At 40.1% G+C, this 24,573-nt stretch overlaps 1 protein-coding gene across 4 annotated transcripts in view; it reads right to left on the reverse strand.

Annotated features, from left to right (window-relative positions):
• Positions 1–864: 864 nt before the first annotated feature.
• The window catches only part of KCNS3 (potassium voltage-gated channel modifier subfamily S member 3), a 34,677-nt gene continuing 10,968 nt past the window's right edge, over positions 865–24,573 (reverse strand). For all 4 annotated transcript variants that reach the window (XM_072926345.1, XM_030270005.4, XM_072926344.1 and 1 more), the window contains exon 2: positions 865–17,196. In XM_072926345.1, coding sequence (XP_072782446.1) covers positions 15,666–17,147 — 1,482 coding nt within the window. In that variant the 5' untranslated portion in view covers positions 17,148–17,196 and the 3' untranslated portion in view covers positions 865–15,665. The remainder of the gene's footprint in view (positions 17,197–24,573) is intronic.

Consider the following 24,573-nt stretch of genomic DNA (forward strand, 5'->3'; position numbering starts at 1 on the left):
TCCACAGGGATCAGAAACAGGACTGGAGGGGTCTGTAGTTTAGGGATTCTTAAAATGAGCAAAGCTATGACTACTTGGGCTCCTCACCCCTCTTGATTTCACCTGTAAATGTCTTTGTACAAACAGTAAGTTTTTCTACTGTAGATGGCAGCTACAAGAAAAGTTCTGAAAAGACTGCAGTTTATAAAATAATTACAAATTGATTTCCTTGTTCATGGACACAATTAACTCCTGATATCACTCTATGGCTCCAGACTACTTGTGCCACTCCGAAGAGTTTACAGAGGAAGTGCTTGAACAACTCCCTCCATCACCTCACTCCAGGACCTCTGCCCTTGCACCTTGCCCTCCTCTCAGCTTCAGCCTGCAGAGCTTTGTCCTGGGCTTCCCAAAGTTCCCCACCAGCTTTCAAGTGAGACCTCCTCTGGCTGGGAACTGCACAGCTGCCTTTGTTCACCAGTGACCTCCAGAGAGCAAACACAGCTCATTCCCAGCCTGGGAGGAGAAGTCCTTCCCCCTCGTCCTGCCAGAGGGCTCAGGCTGGGCTGTGGATTCTGTTTTTCTTTCAGTCCTAGTCCACTTGAAGCTCATAGACTTGTGTTGCTGAGAGCAGGGCATCTGTCTGTCCTTCACAGCCACCACAGCTTCGGATTTCTAGTGTGCTAGAATATTTTTATGGATGGGTCAGTAAAAAATAAACACATTTTGATACAAATTATTCTGAATTATTCTAATGCCTGCAGTATTTATTAAAGATGCACATTCATTTGGCACACAATGAAAATTCTGGAGTTTAAAAATTATTTGAGCAACATCTACCTGAATATGTCAAAAGATGAAAATGAAGCATTAAAAATCATTGGATACTTAAACAAAAGAAGCTGCATTTTTATTTGTTTTTTTTGACATTATACTGTAAATGGCTTTCCAATATTCATTAAAGGTAAAGTTTTATGAATAGGAATAGATGCTGGAAAAAAAAACCAGTTGTTTCTTTACACCTTCAGAAACTGGAAATGTCATTTTAAATGTTTACAAAGGCATGGACTGGAATGCAGTTTCACAGTTTCTAGTGAACTAATCTAGAACAAAAATGATTGCTCACTTTCCCACAGGAAGAAATCCTTATGTTTCACCCATGCTCCCTTTCCTGCATGATTAACAGATACTTCTGAACCAACAGATGACCTCCAGTAACCATTCACAAGGGGCTAAAGTCATAAATAGATGCAGTCTTAAAAATATTTATCTAAAAGAAAAACAGCTCTCAAATCAGCTGAGTGACATGATAGGTTTGCTTGGCACATATTAAGATATAAGCACTGACTCTTCCCACAGCTTAAAGCCTAGGCTGTTTTCTCAGATAATCCATGCAAGAAAAGTAATAAAAGATCTAACAGCTAAGAAAAACAAATCAGATATAGTTATAAATATCTATGCTGGTAATGAATACATGCTGATTATATTTCACTGAGAGCAAAAAATAAAATTACAGAGAAGCTTTATCATGACTTTCAAACAGTAGAGTTTGCAGAGTGCATTATTAAGCTGAGGTCTCAACATTAACAGAAAACTCATTTGTATCAGAATCAAAAAAGTCTATATAATATAAATATCTATTAATAATAAGCAACTACACCAAAGGCATGAATACATATAGCAAAAGACTATAAATAAAAAAAGACTGCATATAACTGCCCAAATAGGCAATGCTGGAAGTTAAATCTTATTAATGCTTTAATGAAATGAAAGTTACCTTCTATCAGCACAACATTCTCTAAAAGCTAGGAAGCACCTGGGAGTGCCTATTGTGGGTACCAGCTGTCCTCTGAAGAGGCAATCTATCCCCAGAAACTGTATTCCAAGCAGATCTGTATTTTCAGCTTTTCCCTTAATAATATGATTGTTGTGGTGGCAAAGCAGAGTTCAAAGGTTTGCACTACCCCATTAACTCATTCTAGGCTTTATCTTGTTGCCAGTAACTCACATGTCAGGGTTGCTGGCTCTTTTCTCCTTTATCAAAGCGAGGCAGGATGCAGATCTGCACAGGCAGGTGCTCTGAGTGCTGCCTTAATTTGGTTTGACAGAGAGGGGTAAAAGAGTAGGAAAGGTTTGGGGGCCTCTTAGAAGTATCTTCCTCTCCAGTTAAGGAATCATGCATGTATTCCAGCTCAGCTGGAAATGAACTGAGCAAGAAAACTGGCCAGACTCCGAGAGGTACAACGGCATTAGCAGCGTGATTCACAGATTAAATACTGGCTGGGGGGACACGGAGATGGAATTCACTGCACTGATGCTTGTGGAAGCAGCTAAACAGGTAGACAAAGGACAGAAGAATAAGACTGTCGTGTCCCCGACTTTCTTCTATTCATCTTTCACATTCAAACTTTAGAGGTTGCTTGAATTTAAACCATGGATCTTGAAGCTTTCTAGTACTTAAGATAATTAGGTGGCACAGGTGACGTCAGATGTTAAATACAATCATCATTTATACAGTGAATGATGAAGGTCTGCAAACCACAGATGTCTGGCAACTATTCAGGAATAAATTGTAGTATTTTGTTGAAAATCACAGGAGACTCAGTGCAAAGTTTAATGATTATATAGCTGGCACTCTTCAAGCACACTCATGGTCTGGCTGATGAACATGTCAGATGATGTAAAATACGTGAATTTACGTAAAACATAACAAAGAAAGTTAGGTCCTGACTTTAAAATTAAAGTGGTTATATTCCACAACCTTGAAATTAGATTTGAAGTAAGTTCAGTTCTTAGAAATAATTTAAAAAGTACCAATTTCCTCTAAGGAAAGAATTTAACTCCTAAGTATAAAATGTGGCTTATATTTCTGCTATCAGCACACGGAATCAAATTGTATCTAAAAAATAAAGAAAGTGTGGGAAAAAAACTGTCTGTCCTGGCTAAGGAAAAAGAGATTTCACATAATTAAATGGAGTCAAGGGGTTAAGGACAGGGGTTCAAAACACTTGAGGGGGCAAAAATGTAAACTGACATATTCAAAAGAGCCCAGGGAAATTATAATTTTGTATTCAAACACTGCCAGAAAACAAATTTTTCTGTTGCCATGGAAATTGAAACAAAACCAAGACCCATTCACGATCACAATGGGAGGACAGAATTTGGAAATTTCCTCTGGAAGAACGCTTCCAGGGGAAAAAAATAAAAGATTAATTCAGAGCCGTAAAAATACCTTGCTTCTGGCAGATAAAACATGTACAGGTAAGGCTCAGGATTTCCTTTCAGTAGTCCAGCTCACCTCTATTTATATAATTAAAATGTTAATAGCTATATGATAACAAATAAACCATAAAAAATTTCTCACTACTACATGCAAATATGTGCATGAAAAATTGAACAGACCAAAAAGAAGGGGATTGCACTTTGACTTTAAAAATCAGAGAGGAAATAGGATTATTAGCAATTCCTTAAAACTGTGCTGAGGGCAAGACAAATCATGCCTGTGTAGTGCTTGCGTACCAAAAATCATCTATACCAAGAAAAATTAGCAAATACATTGAAGACTGGTAGTAGCTGTAGAATTTGCTCTCATGGCAGATTGTACAAGGCTGGTCCCATCATCCAGCTATTTTATTCTTGGCACAACCCAAGTTCCAAGGCCAGGGACATCTCTGGACATGGGTAGGCAGCTCAGTAAAGTCCTTACTGAAGCTACTGAGTCAGAACCTCCGTGGAGCACATTTTCCTACCCACAACAGACTGAAAAATTATGCAAGTCATAGGTCAGACTCAAGGGTCCTGGTCAGAGTTTTTTTCCAACCTCACTGATTTTATGATTCTGTAATTTGGACTGTTGCTAAAGTATGGAGTCATTGAAAAAAAGAGTTGGGTCTCCATCAAGAAGAGAGTGATCCAGGGCCTTTTCAACTGCTCCCTTCTCCCACTCAGCAAAGGATTATTATTGTTGTTCTAACCTGGATGATTGAAGCAATCTGCTCTACCTTTACAAAGGTTTGGATCAGCATGACTGAAGTAGTGAGCAGCTGGGGCTGAGCAAGGGGCCCCAGGCAAACAGGAGGAATTCTTGAGCCACTTCTACCACCAACCCTTCATCTTCATCCTCCTTGGCTTGAGCTCTGTGCCCTAAACAGTACAGGGAAAACCACAATCCTGTAGCTTTCTTGCAAAAGGCTTTCATATACGACAAGATGACTCTAACTGCCCAAGCCTTCTCTTCTCTAGACTAAACAGCATGAATATGAAGTAATAATATTATAACATTCCCTCTTGAGCTGGCACATCCATTTAAGAACACTACAGTTTACCAGCCATTAAGCAGTTACTGGTTGGTGCAAGTTTATTTTCTGAAAAGTACTCTATTCAAAACATACTTGCTAATTATTGCAGAAGAACACACATACCCATTTGTAATTATTATTTAAAAGAAACAATGAATTTCTCTCTGATTCTCTCACTGCCTTCAGTTAGATTCCCATCAAAGGAATCATATGAACAGATGGAGTCCAACAGGCTTTTCAAGTGTTTTCTTTTTTTATGCTTTGTAATGAAGCTCTCCCTCATAAACTTGTTAAAATGGACTAATTTCCTTCCCCAGGATGTGATTTTCTGGTAACTGCTTTTCATTTTCTGTCTTGAACAAAGTAGATAATTCATTTTCCTTTACCAATAACCTGAGTGATTGGTAAACTGTCATGCACATCAATGGATTCATGACAGCAATCATGGAAGTGACAAAAATTTTACTTTTTTTTTCTCTGACTTCTCCAAAGAAAATAAGCATTTTCCAAAGAATACAGCTGAAACCGGATGAGAACAAATTTTTTTGTGAATAGAAAATTCATTGAAAAAAGCTGTGACAGAGAGAGAAACTTTATATCTGAATCCAGCCCACAGTTGGTGGGAGTATTCTACAAAACAAACTGAACAAAAACAAAACAAAAAAGGCAGGAGGGATTTTGGAACAGTGCATATTTCATTGTGAAATTTTCTGAGAGCTTCTTGTTCCCAATGATGCTGAAATCTTGAATTTCAACATATTCTAAAAAAAATACTTTTTCATTGTGAATTTTTTTTTAATGTCAAAACAGTCTAAGTTTAATTATGCAAAATAATTAACTCCTCCAACTCAAATGAAACATTGAGTCAAAATAAAAAGCTCAAGGGGTCTTAAATTACAGATTTTTTTAATGAGTTGGTTCAGCAACCAAGTAAAAAAAAAAATCTATTGTTTGGTGTAATCAATTATATTATTTTTTATATAACTATGACAGGACAGCATGGGGGACAATTACTTTTCTTCCCCCTCAAACTAGTCAGTCTTCCTTTTTTTCATAGACACTTCATTAAAGTCAGTTCATGTTAAATAACTTGCAAACAAAGCAAAAATCAGTTCTTCCAATAAGTGCTCAACCTTTTCCACTTCTCCACACCTACATCACCATTTTCCCAGTGATGAGGACTTCACCACCCCACTCTGGACCACCACACACACCCCTGCCATGGACAGAGCGCACAGACTGAGATCACTGCCGCCCTATGTAGCTCAAATGCCTCAGAAAGAGAGGCAAAAGATGTGACAGAGACCAGAAGTGCAGGATGACAAATAGCTGGCACAGGATCACATGGAATTTCAGGCAGGGCTGCAGTTTTGTAGCCCTGAGCTGTTTCACCACAGGAAGTGATCCTTGATGCAGCCTGGATCTGTCCCGATGCTCCGAGCCCGCTGTATTGCAATGCCCACTGCAGGCTCTTCCTGGTGGGAGCAGTATTGGCTGCTGATCCCTGCAGTACTCTTGTTCCCAAATGACCACAGCAAAATGCTTAGTGTCCACTTTCCCAGCAACTGAGCTGCCTTCACACTGCCAAAGATAATTTTAATTAAGGTGTAAACCTGACAAGATTGATCACAAAGGTGGTTTCCTCCATGCTGAGCTGTCTCAGGCTCCAAACTCCTCTTTCAACTATACCTTTCAACCACTTAATTAACAAGTGGTTCATCATCCGACTTGCTGAGTAAAATGAACATCAATCTCCACAAAAGGAGTCAGAGAGAGAAAAGGTCAGCAATTTTTTTTACTTTTCCTTATGTTTATGGTCAAATGTCTATATAGTTTCTTTTTTGATTAATTCACCAAATAATGATTACTTTGATAAATGTGGAATTAACTATTAACTACACAAATATTTTTGCTTGCCTTTTTGCACCATGAAGAAGCCAAGCATTTTTCTTCTCTTTTTCACCTTCATCTTAAAATAAACAACCAATCAGCCCATGTAAGGCCTATTCCTTTTTTTTTTTTTTTTTTTTTTTGTATGGTGGACTAGATTTTTGATGGGAAAGTCATCTGCATTTTAAAGGAATGGAACACTGGAATTGTATGCAGAAAAGCAGGATTTTAGCAATACAAAGCATTTCTTCTGACCTTATTCCCTTCACTCTTTCTTTTAGTTTGCTGAATAGCTGGGAACATTGGATGGATTATAAAGCCTGGCACATGCTGCATGCATGGAAGAGAAGTGTTTGTTGCCAAAGCTCACTTGGATGCAAAGAACAGAATCAAAAGGAAAACAAAGACTACAAAGCTAGACTGTTCCCTTCCCAAGACATTTATCTCCAGGTTACATTCCAGTGGTTTACCCATTCCATAATGACCACAAGAAGGGAGAAAGTGCTTTGCAAAAGCTATGCAGACACACAGTCCTTTTACTTCCAAGCACAAGTGCAGGCTGGGCAGAGACTGCATTTAGAATAACCCCAAGGGGAAGGACGTGGGGGTGTTGATGGATGAGAAGCTCAGCGTCACTCTGCAATGTCCAAAAAAAAAAAAAAAAAGCCAGTGGCATCTTGGGCTGTATCCAAAGCACTGTGGGCAGCAGAGAGGGAGGGGAGCTCTGCTTCACTCTCATGAGACCCAACCGGCAGTTCTGCATCCAGCTCTGGGGTCCCCAGAAGAGGAAAGACATGGACCTGCTGGAGCAAGTCCAGAAAAGCCTACAAGGATCATCAGAGAGTTGGAGCACCTTCCCCTATGAAGACAAAGAGAGAGAGATGGGGTTATTCAACCTGGAGCAAAGAAAGCTCAAAGGTGACCTTAATTGTGGCCTTTAGTAGACAAAGGGGAATTACAAGAGAGCTGGAGATGGACATTTTACCTGGGCATGTAGTAACAGAACAAGTGAGCATGACTGTAAACTGACAGAAGGAAGGTTCAGATTGGATGTAAGAAAAAAATTATTTACTATGAGAGTGATGAAACACTAGCACAATTTGCCCAGAGAACCTGTGGATGTCTCATCTCTGGAAATGTTCAAGGCCCGGTTGCATGGGGCTTTGAGAAACCTGATCTAATGGAAGTTTTCTCTGCCCATGGCAGGGAGTGGGAACTGGATGATATTTAAGGTCTTTTCCAACCTAAACCACTGTTTGATTCTCCACAGGAGTTGAAGAAAGGAAAAGCTTCAAGACATGGAAGATAAGATTTTCCAACAAAGCATCTTTTCAGCATGTTCTCTCTACAGATATGGTCCTTGCCATCAGCCCCTCTTTTTTACTTCATTACCTCCTTACAGTTGCCCTCATTACATCTCTTCTCTGTTTTCAGGTCTGAGGAAGCATTTTAACACTTGGAAAACTGGGTATTGGATTGAGAACATTGTGGAGAGAGCACAGAAGGCTGCAGTCAGTGCCAGCTCAGCAGCACAATGACACTGGTGCAGAGATGTCTTCTTCCCACCCATCACCTGGAGCACACCTGGAGCTGTGTGGCACATCCAGCACGCAGATCCCCTACCCCAGTCCCCACATTCCTTCAAGGGTTATTTTCATAGGGACTTTCAGTGGCCCTAAAGGCTCTTGGAACTCTAAAGTGCGTTATGCCATTCCCATTCTTGCCCAGTCATTACTCCTATGACAAGGCACAAAAGCCAGGACAAAAGACACCTCTCTAGCCTCAGGTCAGTATTTGCTTTCAAGGAACACTTGTGTTTTATAAACCCTTTCTAGATAACAAAAATCTTCTTGGCATTAATTGACACATTAAATGGAGATCACAGATGTTTTCAGCAGGTGACAATACAATGAAAGCAAGCCAACAAAACCCAGCAGCTCTGCTGCAAGCGCCTTTGGCAAAGCCCCACAGTCCCACTTGCCTGTTCTCCCTGCACACCTCTGGAATGCAGCAGCTCCTGGGCAGATTAGCAGAGGTTACCTTTGCTGACAGACAGCTAAAAGCCTGCACAATAACGCTCTGACAGCTGTCCTGTCAGTCTGTATAAGACTAGATACATGAAAGTCCAGAAGCACTAGACTCCCAATTACAGAGAGCCAAGAGTACATTACTGCACCAGAATATGCAACAGAACCAGATTAACACCTAAATTTTTATTAATCTTTCATTCACTAAACACTGCCAGGATTTTAGTTTTGTGGCTTGAGATACATTAAATGTGTCATATTTATGTGTAAATTTGTATGTTGCTTAAGAATGCTTCTGGTGAATTTTTAAATTCACTGTCAAGACTGAAATGCTGAAATCTAACTTTTCCTTCACATTCAGCAGCCTAAATGAAATCTACAGATAAAGATTATCTAGTACTTATTTTGATTCTTCATTCAATTAAAAAAAAAATAATCCAATGCAAAAGTGTGTGATGCCAAAGGCAAAAGCCTAGAATATAAATATAAATTATAAAAACTCCACACACACATACCCTCCCCTCTATCCTATCCATCAGCCAGTTCTCTTTCTACATCTCTAACTGGAGCTAATTTAATCTTTCAAATACCCAGCAAGGAAAACCAGTGCAATGGGCTTGGTAGCTGTGGTTTTGCCTTAAAAAAAAAAACTGGGAACAACATGAAAATTACTGTCCCAAGGGAAGTGAGGTGTTTATGAAAAAGTCATGTTCCTGTTTGAACACCTTAAGTTCATTGTGTCCTTCATTTCATTCAATGCTTTCCATCACCACAGAGCAGCAAGACTGTTACTCCATCCCCTCTGAAATTAATTAGAGAAATAAGAATAGAAGTGTTTTCCTTTCCACATAAGACTTATAAAGCCATGCTGTCTGACACCAGGATCATTCTGGTTCATAAGGAATTCGCTCACTGAGCATTCAACCAGCTTTTTGGCACCTGGAATTATTTATTCAGCACTTTTTTCTCCAGAGATACACAATCTAAATATATAAAATTGCAACTGTGTAAACTGAAGAAATTAATACTTAGTTGTGTACTTGAGGTTACACTGCCTGGAATAAAATTAGGTCTAAGCCGCTCTTCAAATACTTTATTTTAAAAAATACCTGAAGTCCTAAAGTACAAAATTCAGGAGCAGGGAAAATCTCTTTCCATGAAATCCATGTCACTTGATGCTGTCAAAAAATAATATTGAGCCAGAGAAACTACTTTGAACTCTTTCATGCTTATAGTTTCCAGGTTTCTAGGAAATGGAGTAGAAGCTGCAAGTATGATTTATGGCACGTGCAACGCTTCAGAAAGATCCAAATCCAATCAGCCTGAAAGGCAGCGACAGCATCACAACCAGAAACTGGCTCAGAGAAAAGCACATATTGTAGCTGTAACTCAAAGCCTGTGGGAAGACAATACATTATTCCACCTCATGGAATGGGTTCAATGCTAAATACGAATTCTACCTGCAACTCAGTAAAAGCCCTTGGATTAACATAACACAAAGTAGCCTTCAAATGGCTGCTGTTAAATATCTGACCCTTCAACTTCGTCCTCATTTCTGCTTTCTCTCCCAGGTCTCATACAGGTATAGAAGGGTGGCAACACCAAATTCAGTGATTTTATTTACCTCCCCGAAGGCTATTTCATACAGGTCTCATTATTTTCCTGCACAACCACATTCCTCTCTAGGGACAACTGGCTCCACACCGGGCCCAGGAAGGGTCTGCTGAGCAGCCCTCGAGGCTACAGGGGTCCCTGAGCCTTCATGGTCAGTGTCAAATGGGCAAAGGAAGAAAGGGAAGCCTGCATACCACTGCTTGTGCATGGTCCCTTGCGCCTCGTCACCACTGATGCAGCTGCAACAATAAAACAGCAGTGGCAGCTAAACAACATTTCTGTAATTTACCTGAGCCAAGAATTTTTTTTTTCCATCTTTAACGCTGCAATTCCAGGACTTGGCTCCATTATTCTCTTTGTATTAATGTACAGTGGCAGATTTTACAACACATGGCAAAGTACGAATATTTTATATGGCTTACAAGCCAAGAAATAATGCAAATTTGGTTTATAAAAGTATTGTCAGCATATTGTGCCTGCCTCTTTGCCAGCACCAGTTTGCTCCCTCTCATATTTTATTATGTGCCTTTTTTTTAAATTACTACAGGAGGCTGCAGTAATTTCCTACAGGAGGAAATTCCACTTGCAGGTCATTACTGACTCTTAACAGACAGCTAGCTTTTTGGGGGACTCCAAATGAAATCACATGAAACTACATGGCATTGTACATATACATACATCCCTCACTTAATGTTCCCCCACCACCACCAGCCCTCATCCTGGGAACCCAAATCCTTGGCTAAAAGTTCATGGATCTGTTTGGGATGCTGCAAAGTCTCTCCTTCCCAACGGCACATGTGATTGGGAGAAAACTGATGGGGGTGTGGATTAAAGAACCCTTGAGCCACAGCCCTTGACCTGATAAAAACATGAGCAAAGGCTTCTCTCTGCAATATAGTCATTAAAAAGATATAAGATATAGGTGTTTTCTCAGCAAATATCTAATCTGATATTATATACCTAAATGAACTCTGTCCAGAGGGCAGATACAACTACATATAAGTTACATCCATCCCCAATGAGCTCTGCCTTGACTCCTTACCTACCTGTAACAGCCATCATTCCACAGTGCATTACCACTCTGTGCACCACCTGAGTTGTGCCAGTGAGATGGGAGGGCATTGGCCTGGGTTAAAGTCAGTAAAATCTTGTAACTTGTCTAGAGACACACAGTGACCTTTTATTCTGCTAGACTGTGCTTGGAACATAGGTTCATCAAACAAATTAACTACAACTACGCACAAAATTAAGAAGTCTCAGCAAGCTACGACATTTTGCTGTGCTTGGAAGAGATGCTGCGATTTTTGTGCAGCTGGAAAGTGCTGAGATGGTTTTAATGACATCTGCTGTCTCTTGATTGACAGAGCATAAACATTTCAGAAATACAGGCAAAAGCATTGCAGCCACACAGCACTAGACAGCATTATTTACTGACTGAGACTGAGCAACTGCTATCAGTCACAAACTGCACATCCAGCTCAGGGTTATTGTGATTTCATTTGAGAAATGTCCTCTTCTGGGTGAAGTATTAGCAGCTTCACAAACACTGTCAGCTAATCAAAAAATATTAGAGAAGCTTTCCACAGCTTAGTGGTTTTTTGTCACTTGCTCTAGATGTTAGGAATATGGGGAAATGAATAAATGTATTAATACACAGCAGCCTGTCAGGAGCCCGTGGCATGCTGCAAGCCCCTGTACTGCATTTGCCAGTCAAATCTGCCTGATACTCTCAGCAGTCCCCGACAGCAACCTGTTCACATGGGAATCAACAAGAAGTCTGCTTTTAAATGATAATATCTGGCATTATCACAGAATCAGCTGAGTTGGAAGGGGTGCACAAAGATAATGAAGTCCAACTCCTGCCCCTGCAGAGGACACCCCTGCTATCACACTCTGTGCCCAGAAGCATTGGCCAAGTGCTTCTTGAGCTCTGTCAGGATTGGTGCTGTGACCACTTCCCTGGGGAGCCTGTTCAGGGCCCAACCACCTCTGGGTGAAAAACCTTTTCCTGATACCCAACCTAAACCTGCCCTGGCACAGCTTCAGGCCATTCCCTCAGGTCCTGTCACTGGTCACCAGAGTGAAGAGATCAGTGTCTGCCCCTCCTCTTCCCTTCACAAGGAGACTGTGGACTGTGAATTTCTACCTAAGCCATAAGTGGTATTTCATTTACAGACCTGACACAAATGTGATGCTTATTTACCCCACACTTATGTTCCACAATCTGAGCAACATCCTGACTCTTACAAAAAGTGCTGCCTCTGGTTATTAATTACATCCCTGCTAAGTTCTGCTCGCTGATATCTGGGTGGGTGGAACATGCCTTTCTGGATTCACAAAGACCCTCATTTTTGAACATAAACACTGCTGGATTGCAGGCTGGTTGGGAAGGGGGGCCAGGATAGGACCAGGAGGGGATGGAAGGGAGAAGGAAGGAAAGGGGAGAAAAGCAGTTGATGAAAAAACAAAAAAAAAAAAAAAAAAAACAGGAAATAAGTGAAAAAATATGAGGGCTCTTTCTGTCAACTTCTTTTCCTTACTTCTGAGGTTCTCTCATGCTTCTCCACCACCCCTACTGACTGATTGCTTCCCGCCTTCTCCCATTTCTCTTTTCTAATTCCTTTACACTGAATTTTTTTTCCTCTACTAAAATACCCCAAAAATGAGTGCCAGTGCCAGAGTCTGCCCCCAGCAAGGCAGGAGCTTTGGGCAGTGGAGTTATTCTCCTGCCAGTTGGAAGCCTCTCAAAGAGAGCTGCAATGCAGTGCAGTGCTACCTTCCCTTTATACACTAGGGAAAGCCAGGCAAAGGTGGGTGCTCCTGTGGAAATATGGAATATCAAAAGGGAAGAGTTTGGCTTCAAAACAAAGAAAGCAAAAACATGTCAGTAAATTGTTTTGTATAAAAACAAACAAATCTCGCCTATACAAAATGGGATGCATGTCTAAATGGAAATTTTCTCTGTGCTTTGGTGTCTGAAACAGAGCAGCTGGATGGTGAGAATATAGGAAGCATTTTTAAAGCAAAAAAATGTGGTTCAGACAAAAGAAAAACAATATCCAATATATTTCTGTTGACACTGATGTCTCAAATCAACAATATGCCACTGTAGACCAAGGAAGAAGATAAATTCAATAAGAAACAGCTCCCTAGAATGTGCAGTATCCAGTATTTGCTCTCATCTGCTTCCTTCTGGCACTCGAGGCTTGTGACACTCTCTAGCACCAGTGCAAGTCACAGCACTGCAGTTCTGCCCTGAGAGGAGTATTGTTTGGCATGAAGCACAGATCACGTCCTGCTCACAGTCATGCCTTTGTGAAACCAAGGTGCTGGATTTATTCCAGCAAGGGGTAAGGATACAAGAAAGCCATTTTTAAGATACAATTGATTTGAAAAAGGCCAAGATCTCATCACAGAAATCAAAACAGTGTACATGAAATGATATATGGATATGTACTTCACCTTCTGATGTGTTCCAAAAGATATCTCACTCTGCTGCAAGCTGTATCAATGCATAAAGTCAGAGCACTTAAAAAGTGTAACAGCCTTAAGACTGATTCATGAGATCAATTACAAACTTATCCATTTTAGGACAAATTACCAGTCATAAAATTTAATCCATAAAGTTGTATAGTCTGTGATCCTTGAACAATGCCTGATACATAAAACTAAGTTTTTCAGTAGCACTTGTTCAACTATTTAATAAAATTTCTTGCAGGTTTTGTTGCCTTACAGTATTTTCATTGCTTTTGATCTTCAGTGGCAATATAATATATATAAATACATGGACATCACCAAGAGATTTTCTTTGGGCAGAGAGTAACTTTTTTCCTGTTATTCTGCTGGTTCCTTAGACTCATATGCACATGCATATTTAGTAATTTTTATCATTGCATCTTCTTAAGGTTAATTGTTCAGCAAGAACAAATCACATTTAGGCACACCTTGCCTTTTGCTATTCCTACAAGAACTACTGGAAGAATTATATTTAATTGTCTGTGAAGCATCACATACCCTTACAACAAGTCAGCAAGTAACAAACCAAATTCTGAAGTTCCTCCAGAGCTCAAAATATTTTCTTTAAGTTCCACATCATTATATTGATGCACAGCAGTCCTGAGAGACACATCTTTACAACCTATAGGTTGATTGTGTTCTTTCTTGTTTCTCCATCTCATAAAGAGGTTAGAGCACTGTGCCTTAGTAAATTTAAGTGCACCTCAGCTGCTTACTTAATGCATTTTGCAATAGAAAATCTGGCAGATACATGAAAAATCAAGTTTCTGCAGTGGCTAGAATCAATTGTCATTTTCTAGCATCTTACTCAGTTCTGAAGTCAATTCCTACAGAGCTTGATTTTCTCAAACAGAAGCTCAGTACAGGCTTCTATTTGACCCAATAATATTAAAAATAATAAAACAGTCAAACCTCTCTTCAAGGCAAATATTGACATCACAGTGTCTTTGATTCTCCATTGCCCAGCATCTGATTTAGTCACTAGACAAATGAAAGAAAATGATTGTTCAGAAACACTATGGACTGCATGGTCCACATAACACTCTAAGGTCCTTGAGCTTCTCCAGCAGTGCTTGAAACAGAGCAGAGCTAGCTGGCTGCTTCAGAAATCCCTGGAGAGGAGGGGAATGCACAGAGCTGCAGGACTCTGCCAAGCAACGAGCACTGCTCCAGCACACAGCACACACCAGGAAAGCTGCCACCACCAGCAGATGAGCTTTAGAAAAATGAGCTGAAATAGTCCCGATACAGATGCCCAGGTGCAATTCCCACCCTACATCCCTGACAGGAACACGGGGCAGAGAAGAGGATGTGCTCCTATCTCCACTGCTCGGCACTTCAGCCCTGGACAGAGACCCAGCACAGCAGCCGAGCTGCTGCTCCCACTGCTCCTGCCACTGAGCTGGCAGTGGGGAGCAGCAACTTCTAAAGACCACCAAAGATGTTTGCTTCAGTAACCACAAATCCAAGTTCCTGGGGAAGCCACCGGGGTGGCCTTAATCACAGCAAGATCCCCTCCAGGCATCAGGATTGTTCAGGGTCACAACAGCAGGAGAGGTGGCTAACTGGAACAAAAAGCTCCTATCCTGCTTACACCAGACACTTTATCCTGGGAATTATGACTAAAAACCTCGAGGACCTGATAGAGCTTAGCCATGGCTGGATCCTAGGAAAAATACAGGCACAATGGGAATAATTTATTTTAACAAACTAAAAATGTATTGTGCTTTTGGAAAGAAATTAATAAATATTATGCTTCCATGCAGTAAAAAACAATATGTACCAATATATTTTCTGCCCCAACTTGGAAAATGGATTCCCAACTCTAAAATTACATAAATGTGTTAGAGAGCACAGTTTCACATGTACATAATTCCTTCCTTTATGTAATGTATTTGCAAGTGAAAACTTCACTAACTTGTGCAATAGTTCTTATACATTTTTAATACATCTCTACCTGAAAAGCAGCAAATTATAAAAGCAAATTCTGTGTAAGATATGAGACTGCTGCAGTGGAAAAAACAATGAACAAATCAAAAACAATATCCATGAAAACAAAAAAAAAAACCACTTATCTCACATGTAAAACTCTTTTCCCAATTTTTTGTCCCCAAAAATGCCTAACACTAGTTGTGTAAAAAATAAACCACTATATGAGGCATATTTTAAAGCCTCATATAAACAATGAAGCTTTTATGGCATCCTCAGAGCAAAGAATGTCCAAATATGGCTGAGTTAAGAACCCTGAGAATCGACTGCTCTTAATGAATTCACTGAAGTTTGTCAGTCCACATTTACCAAGAATCAGAAGAGAAAAAAAGTGAAGCAAATGTGATTCAACTCATTTTCCTGTACCATTCTCTAAAGATACTGCGTTATAAACATCCTCCATATCTTGGATACTGGAGGCATCTGTTGAATCTTGGTCACTGACTACAATTCCTACTGAAGAAAGGCTAGAAATGAAGGAGTGCATCTTTTTTGCATAAATATCCCTAATGTTAAAATAGGGTAGGTCATTGCTTTTCTTTTTGCGATCATTGTTGCACTGGTCTCTATCAATAGCTTTTTGCTTTTGGTAGTACTTAGAAAACTTATTGAAAATAATGGTGATTGGAAGCGCTACCACCAGTATCCCACAGATAATGCAGAGGGTGCCGAGCAGCTTTCCAGCAAGTGTGACCGGGTAAGTGTCCCCATAACCAACAGTGGTCATGCTGATGGTTGCCCACCACCAGCAAATAGGGATGCTCTGCAGCTCTGAGGAGTCATCATCTTTCTCCACTGAGTAGACAAGCACTGAAAAGATAGAAATCCCAACTGACAAAAACAAAAGCAGAAGTCCAACTTCTTGGTAGCTGTGTCTCAAAGTGGCTCCCAAGGACCGCAGTCCTACGGAGTGCCTGGCCAGTTTCAGGATGCGAAATATCCTCATTAACCGCAGGATCTGAACCACTTTCCCCATGTTCTCAATATCTTCACTTTCTTCTTCCTTCGTGTCCACAGCCAGTGTGGCATAAAATGGGATAATAGAGACAAAATCAATGATGTTCAGTGGTTTCTTCCAGAACTTCTTTTGACTTGGAGCAGTGAAGAGCCTGATCACTAGCTCAGCAGTAAACCAGATTATGCACGTAATCTCCACAGCTTCAAGCACAGGGTCTCCAATCTCCCTGTCATTGGCATCCAGCCTTTGAAATTCTGGCATGCTATGAATGCACATGGCCACAATTGATGCCAGAACAACACTCAGGGATGACACGGCAATTAACTTGGCAGACAAGCAGTATGCAGGATTTTCCATCCTGACCCAGATCTTCTTTCTTATTTCACCAAAACACAGATTATCAAATTTTTCTAGCTCTTTATCAAATATGGATGACTCTTCATTGGAGGAGTCCATACTGTCGTTGCTCTTCTGATCCCAGTCTTTTTCAGGACCTTCCTCTTTCCGTTCTTGGTACCGATTGCTGCAGCAAGAATCAATAAACAGCTCGTTTATCCCCCAGTACTCTATTTCCTGGCAGAAGGAAAAGACACAAAGCTCTTCCATAACGTGAAGTTTGCCTGTATAGTAAAAGTTCAGAACATATCGGAACAAGGAAGGATTCCTGTCAAAGTAATATTCCTTGTCTGCCACACTATAATCATCACACAGTTCTAGAATAGCCTCTTCTGAATGGCACTTGAGAAGTTTTCCGAGTCTGGTATGGGGAAATCGGAGCAAGGTGCTTTGATCCACAGATTGTTTAAAGCCACCCACATTCAAATTGATAAGTTCTGCATCTTTGCCAGGTCTGCGGAAAAATTCACCATAAACCATTTTGGACAGACGAGTTCCACTGTTGTTGCCCAATGAGATTACATAGAACCTGAAAAGAACATAAGATATTGTTAGAGCAGTTAACTCAGTTTTGCTCTTGTGACACATTCTTTTCTCCATCTCTGGTTACTGTGAAATGCTGTAACAAAACAAACAAACAAAAAAATTAAATTATGAATACCCTTATTCAGCAGTTCACAGGTGTAGTTTTAAATTAATTTGGTTTACAGCTTTAGCAAATTTGAAAGCAAGTTTGACCTGGTTTAGGTCTCCTTTTTACCAGGCTGAAGAAAGACTGCCAAATTCATCTGCAAATCAGTCTCTGAAATTAATAGTCATGAAATCTACTTCAATGATGCAAAAAATCTTTAAAGAGAAAACTTGTCAATCAGTCAAAACATTTAGGATAAAACTTTTGAGCAGGTTGCTCTCAATTACAGTTTCAGCTGAGTTGTATTGATTTATATGATGTTGCAATTTATAATCCACTAGTTCCAATGTTATTTGCTTGATGGTGGACTGCAATTACTTTTGCAGACACATCAATTCATTTACTTCTAAGGTAATTCACACAACAGTGTTTCGTGCTCTTGAAAACATATCACAGCTGTATTTGAGGCTTTTAAATTCCTGACTTCAGAATGCTGTAGTACACATTTGGGTAGCTGCACTCCCTCAGGTATTTTTCTATCTGCCTTCCTACCCAACTGAAGTATCACAACCTCTTACAACCTTGGTCAGTTCCAGAAGCAATTCCTATTCTGCCACAGCATAGCTACAACCACTACAGCAAAGCTGAGAAGTCGGAGTTGAAGTGTCATCTATGGAAACAGAGCTTTCAGAGATGGAACTTCCACAGTAATTTTTCCTCAACAACTAACTGTGGACACCTGCAGATGGACAGAAGGGCATTTAAATGTTTCTGTAGTTTACTATAAATTCAGCTAAAACTGAATTCAAAAGGCAGTTATACTTACTACTGAGTAAGTTAACTTTTACAGAACTGCTTTCTTGCTTTCCTTCCAAGGAGAAGCCATTGTAAAGCCAAAACTGGCAGTTCTTACACTTGCAATCAGAATATATGTAACTTCAGATCATGAGGAGAGCAGATGCTTTTGATCTCTGACACTTAAACACTAATTGATGTACACTAAGCTAATTTATTTTGGTTTAGTATGGAAATCAATTAATTTTAAATGTGACAAGATAATAACAAAATTCTCCTGCCCTAAGAGATGACACCATATGGTGCCATGCTAGCATGTAGAGCTGAGGGAAGAAGAGGGAAAGAGGAGTGACACTCAGAGTGATGGTGTTTATCTCCTCAAGTCACCATTAAATGGGATGGAGCCCTGCCTTCCTGGAGCTCTGTCTTCCTGGCTGGACACCTGCCTGCCCATGGGAAGGGGTCAATGAATTCCTTGTTTTGCTTCACTTTTGCTTTACCTATTAAATGCTTTTTATCTCAACGCCCAAGTTTTCTCATTTTACCTCTCTGGTTCCCTGCCCCACCCCACAGGGAGTGGGTGAGCATGGGGTTGAGTTGCCAGTTGAGATTAAATCACGACAACATAGAAATGATTTTGCACCTTTAGATTTAGTTTGAAGGCAGGGATTTGCTAGGTAATAGAGTGGTTGTAAGACACTTTTGCTCCAGGCATTTCCAAAGGCTTCAGATTTTAGGAATCATTAAGACATCAAATATGACCATTGATTTCTCCTCACAGAAGGGCAGCAAGACTCATCTGATAAACATCACCACACTTCACTTGCGATCTAGAGCCAAGCTCTGTTTTATAGCACTATAAATAAAAAAAGCCATAAATCTGGACTGGGGTGACTGGAAGTCAAAGTATATTCAGACCCAAGAAACCTCTAGTTATTGATTCATTTTAGTCAATAAAGTCTCCACTTCTAGCAACTCATTAACATGAGAACACTGGCAGTGTTAAGTGAGCACTATAAAAACCAAGCAAGATCTCATAGAGTCATAGATCAGCAGAATGGTTAGGGTCAGTCTCATTCCCACCCTCTCTGACAGGGCCAGGGAACATTCCACTAAACCATCTTCTCAGAGGCCCATCCAACCCAGCCTTGAACAATTCTGGATGAAGTAGGATGAAACATCCACAGCTTCTCTGGGCAACCTGTGCCAGTGTCTCACCAACTTCACAGTAAAGAACTCCTTCCTAATATCCAGTATAAATCTACCCTCCACCCACTTAAAGCTATTACCTTCCTGTCTGGGGGCACTTCTGATCATGACAAATACAAAGCAAGTTTTACTCAGAAATAACTAAAGCAAGAACTTTGTGCTCAGCAAATTCTTAGTACACTAGACTGACTTACTGTTGAGATAGCAATATAAAACCATATCAATTATGCAAATGACATTCATAATGATGCCTCTATGAAATTGCTCTGTATAATAAATTCAGTGGGTAATATTTTACTGCTTTATTTTGAGGGTACTGTAGTCATAATTTGTGCAAAATACAGAGAGAAAGTGGATCTTGCTTAGTAGACTATGGTCCAGAACCTGCTTAATGTATTACTACCATTAAGTGATTTTTAGACTATAGAAAGAATGTACAGGAAAAATTCACAGTAACTGTGTCAAGAGGAGCTTGAAGAATGTCTTGTCTGACTTGCAGAGACCCTGACTCCAGAGCCATGGACCAGGACATTGTTCTGCTAGTTACTATATAATAATTTGCGTCAGTTTAACAAGTGACTCAAGCCACAGGGCAATGACCGCAGATGAAAACTTCTGTCTCAGCACAACATGCCCTCTACTCAAAGAAACGCTTCACTCACTCAGGAAACTTTTTTTCCTCAAGGGTACAACTGTGTTCAGCTGGAAATGATATTTTCCTAGAGTGCCAAGGCCTGTGTCATGAACATCCTAAGAACACTACCACAAGTTTTGCAAATCTCAACCTGAAGTGCAACATTAACCTCTTTAATCTTCTTCAAGTATAGATAACATAATAAACCGATACCCATTCCAAATCACACGATTCTTGCCCTGGAGAGAGTATAAGAGAGCAAATAAACACATACCAGATGTTAGTTACTTTTTTGCTTTAATTGCTTCAGCTGTTTCAAGCAGCTACTGGCTAAGAATTCATACAAAATAGAAAATGAAACAAGACACAGAAGAAAGATGCTTACTGGAAGAATGAACATTATTTTTCAAGATAACCAAAAAAACCCCAACAAATAGAAGCTCAAAATGTTAAGCTTCAGGGCTAAATAAAAGCCAGTCATAAAGAAAGCTGTGTGAAAAAGATACAAACTTTAGAATAAAAAACAGAATGACTCTTCCCAGTCCAATTTGGAGATGGGCTCTAGCCAGTGCTTCTGCAGTCACACATCATTGGTGAGGCCACAGGCCCATTGTCTGGCTTGGAATGGGAGCTGCAAATTTCTGGGCTTTTAGCACTTTGTGAACTCCGTAAAGCTCTCAAAATGGGAGTCATGGAGACAGTTTGCAGATATAGTCCCTTTGAGGCAGCTATGCTACAGATATGTAACACATCCCAAAGCCCTGTGGCCTCTAACCTCTTCTGGAACAAACCACTAAGAGATTTTTAGTGACTATGTGGACCCCCATACTACACATTTATTTGTCAGCAAAGTTCCTCTTTCTCGGTTATGTTTTGCATAGTATTTACACAAAGTCACCATTCTCTGTGAGGTCCTACACCACAAGTTTCAGTATATTTTTTTGACATGTTGAATTTTTGAGCATGGTACCACCTTGGCCACCTGCAACTCCAAACTGAGGCAGTTTCATCTTTTGTTAGCATTAATCTGTGATTATCCAGGCCCAACAGAAAGGAAGTTGAATGGGTTTACAACAGTTGTGCTCTGCTGCTTAAAATACTCAAAAAGAGCACATGCCTACAGATTTTCTACCAGTTTCCTTCATGGTTATGTTGTCTTAGCCTCACCTCCTGCTTCCTGCACAGTTACACTCCATAAACCTCTCCAGATAAGGTTCACATTTTAGTATGGTTTCCTCTAAGTTGAAGGAATATAAATAAAAGGGCCAAGTCCTGCTTACAGCAAAGTCACAAGGGATGTAAAAATGGTGTGAACCTGAAAGGGCAAATCCCAGTAACTCTACAAAGTATTTCCAGAGCTCAAAGTCATTTTTTTCCCAAGGAATCTGATGATCTTGGTAGATTTCCATTTTAGGGTTCCAAACCCAGGAAATTCAGCAGTGAGTAAATTCCCTCTAAAGAATCTTACTTTGGCACTCAGCCATGCCCAGGAACCAGATTTTGTCTCCTAATGATGCAAACACCTGTGCTATTACTTCTGCTAATTTCCCGACAGTTAAGAGCTTCTACCAATCATCCAAGCTACACACGTGCAGGTTCTGACACCTAAGTAATTCTAAAATGTTGTGGATAACAAACCATAATAACGTTCAGCTCAGGATCAACATTTCCCTGATTTTTTAAGTGTTTCAATTTCTCCACTCATCACAGGGCAAATACTTGTCTAATGCACCATCTAGAAGTACTGTCTACATTTTCTGACTCACTGAGCAGAGAAAAACACTTAAATGCATGTATAATTTACTTGATCAATCACAATTAGGGATTTTGGACTGAAATCCAGTTAGCATGACTTAAGTTGTTGTCTGTCAGCTGGGCAGTAGTAACTGCTTTCGCACACCTAATTAAGCCTAGAAAAAATGTAAGGTAATATTGGCACAGCCTCTTTCACTGTGATTTAAAATGCAACATTCAATTTGTTGCAATACTTGACAGTCAAGTTAATTGTAAAGTCATGCACAGTCTATGGAGGCAGAGGCTAACTTAAAAAGTCATCCAGCACAAATAGCAAGACCATCTGAAGAAACCACTCTGTGGTTATGGACACTCTGTGAAGCAAAGAGGACAAATTAATCAGCTAAATTGCCTTCTCAGCTGTAATTTATTTTTTGTATTCCACTGGCAGTATCATCCTCTATCCAGTATATTGCATTAAAATGCCATGAAAATAATAGAATTACGCAACTACATTTCTTTTAAAATGGATTCAGTACAACCTCCCAGACTTCAGGTAAATAAAGTTTGAGTTTAATTTTGTTCTGATGCTACTCCCATGTAAGCCTACTTGGCTATGTTCACCCCATTACAACTCTACTGTCACCGGGCCGTTTCAGAAACTAAGCCTGTGCCAAATGCTTGTGCAACTTTGCAATACAACAAAGATCAGAAAGAGATGATCATCGCTTGTAAACAACTGTAGCTGTCAGAAGCACTACCAACATTCAAATGCAAAATTATTTAGATATTCTTACCATTTTATTTAAATATTCATACCTGTTGGGAAAACATCTCCTCCAAAAGACTGATAAGGAAGAAATGAAGCTGTTACAACTGAGAGTAAAAGAACACAAGCAAGAATAGAAGAAGGAGCACCTCTAGCCCATGGTTCCCACCACTCAGCCAGGCACAGGTTTGCAGGGGTGAATCACCAGAAGTTGGGTCCATCTAGGCCATGACTAGATAAGCAGCCTATATGAGTAGTGCCTGTAAGTTGTGTAACGTCCATGGGACTAATACAATGCAAAACTAATCCTTCCAAAGTAAAATTCTGCTATTTCCACTATGAGGATGCTGGTAAGGACAGAGGATATGCCAAGTGTTGGGCATGAGAAAGGAGCAAGGGAAAAACACACCAGCTGTAGCCTGAATGTGACAGAAGCTTCTTTGGGAATTAAGAGTGTGATCTGAACTCCTTTCTTATTTGCATAAGGAACAAGTAGCAACACCTAATACCACCCAGTTATCAGAATGTCACCTTGTAAAATGATTAAAGTGGAAAAAAAAATTAAAGTTATTTTCTCTCTGACTTGAAAAGCCCCTGGAGATAACACACATTATGAGAGTTAACAAGGTTTGCACCTTGCAACATTCCCAAAGGCTCTGTAATTTATATTCTGTTCATATAAATTAAAAGATCATTACCCGCAACTAAGTGGAAGTGACAGATTAAAATGTGCTCGCTTGAAAACCAACCTGTAAATCCCCAGACTTAAGCACAGTTAGAATGCTGCAGTTACCAAGCCTGTTCCACAGCCAGCCCAGACAGACAGCTGACCACACTAAGCACTTTCCTGTGTTCTATTGTCCCAAGGGCTGAAGTTCACAGAAATATTTGAGAAGACACCAAAGGCATTGTTACAAGCAGGTCAGCATTGCTGTGATTGATGGTAAAATAAATCGTTTCTCTCCAGGTTATTTTGGTAAAAATCTTGTTTGACAGGTGGTATTAATGGCACCCATGAAGAGCACAGCTTCCAAAGACAAAGTACTATCTGAAGTGGACATTGCAACTTGTAGGTCTAGGTACCTCTGTAAAGGGCACAGTTTCTATGGATCCTTTCCCCAGATTACCTTTTTGTACCCCATTTTCCACCGAGTTCCCCATTGTTTCCATTCAAGTACCTCTCCAGTGATTACAATTAACATAAAATCCTATTGTTACACTTATTGTGGGAATTTGTGGTACCACTAGTTGTCAAAAATATCTGATACATGATCCCCATGTCAAACACTTCCATACAGGAAAAATTTAAGCAGAATAAAAATATATCAATATACTTCCTAAAAATAATTCTTCATTCCCCATTGATTAGTCTAGAATCTAAGAAGATCCTTGGTGAAACTGTAATTCACTTATAAATATTGTTTGATTTTGAAAGGTTACCTACCTAAGCAAGGAAAATAATGCAGATACGCAGACCCAGAGAGCAGTGTCCCTGAAGTCACACAGCAGATCAGCTGCCCACAAACAAGCCTACATCCCTCTCACACCATTACCTCCTTCACAGCCTCCCCAAAAGCTATCAGGCACAACTCCAGGTACTGGTACCCTGAGACGTGGGCCCAGAGCCAGCAGCCAAATGCATTCTGACAGTTCAGCCCTATAGAAAACAACAACAACAACAAAATATTTATCTAGCATAGAAAATCTAAATACCATTCCTGTATTTACAGTGCAGTTTCAATGTCCGTGGTTGTATCGAGGGGTTAGGATGGCAGAGATGAGAAACTGCCCCACCTATCCCAGCACAACTCCTCCAGCCCTAACATAAAGGGATGAACAATTGGGCATGATCTATTTTATTTGATACACAGATCCATGAACCATTGAAGACCTTCCTGAGATTTTAAGGAGGGTGTTAATGGTTCGCAAGCACAGTGACAAATTATATAGAGCCATAACTCTTCCATGTTTAGGAAAGAAATGCTGACCTTGGTGCAATTCAGAATACTCTTATCTCTTGTGGAAGGGGTACAGAGTGTTAAAACTTCACTGCCAAGGAGACTGATCTGATACCCAAAAATCTTCTATTTGTTTGTCCATCCTACATTTTCTGACTGCAAAGTAAAACTAGTTA

This window comes from Taeniopygia guttata, chromosome 3 (genome assembly GCF_048771995.1).
Source record: "Taeniopygia guttata chromosome 3, bTaeGut7.mat, whole genome shotgun sequence".
Lineage (NCBI taxonomy): Eukaryota > Metazoa > Chordata > Aves > Passeriformes > Estrildidae > Taeniopygia > Taeniopygia guttata.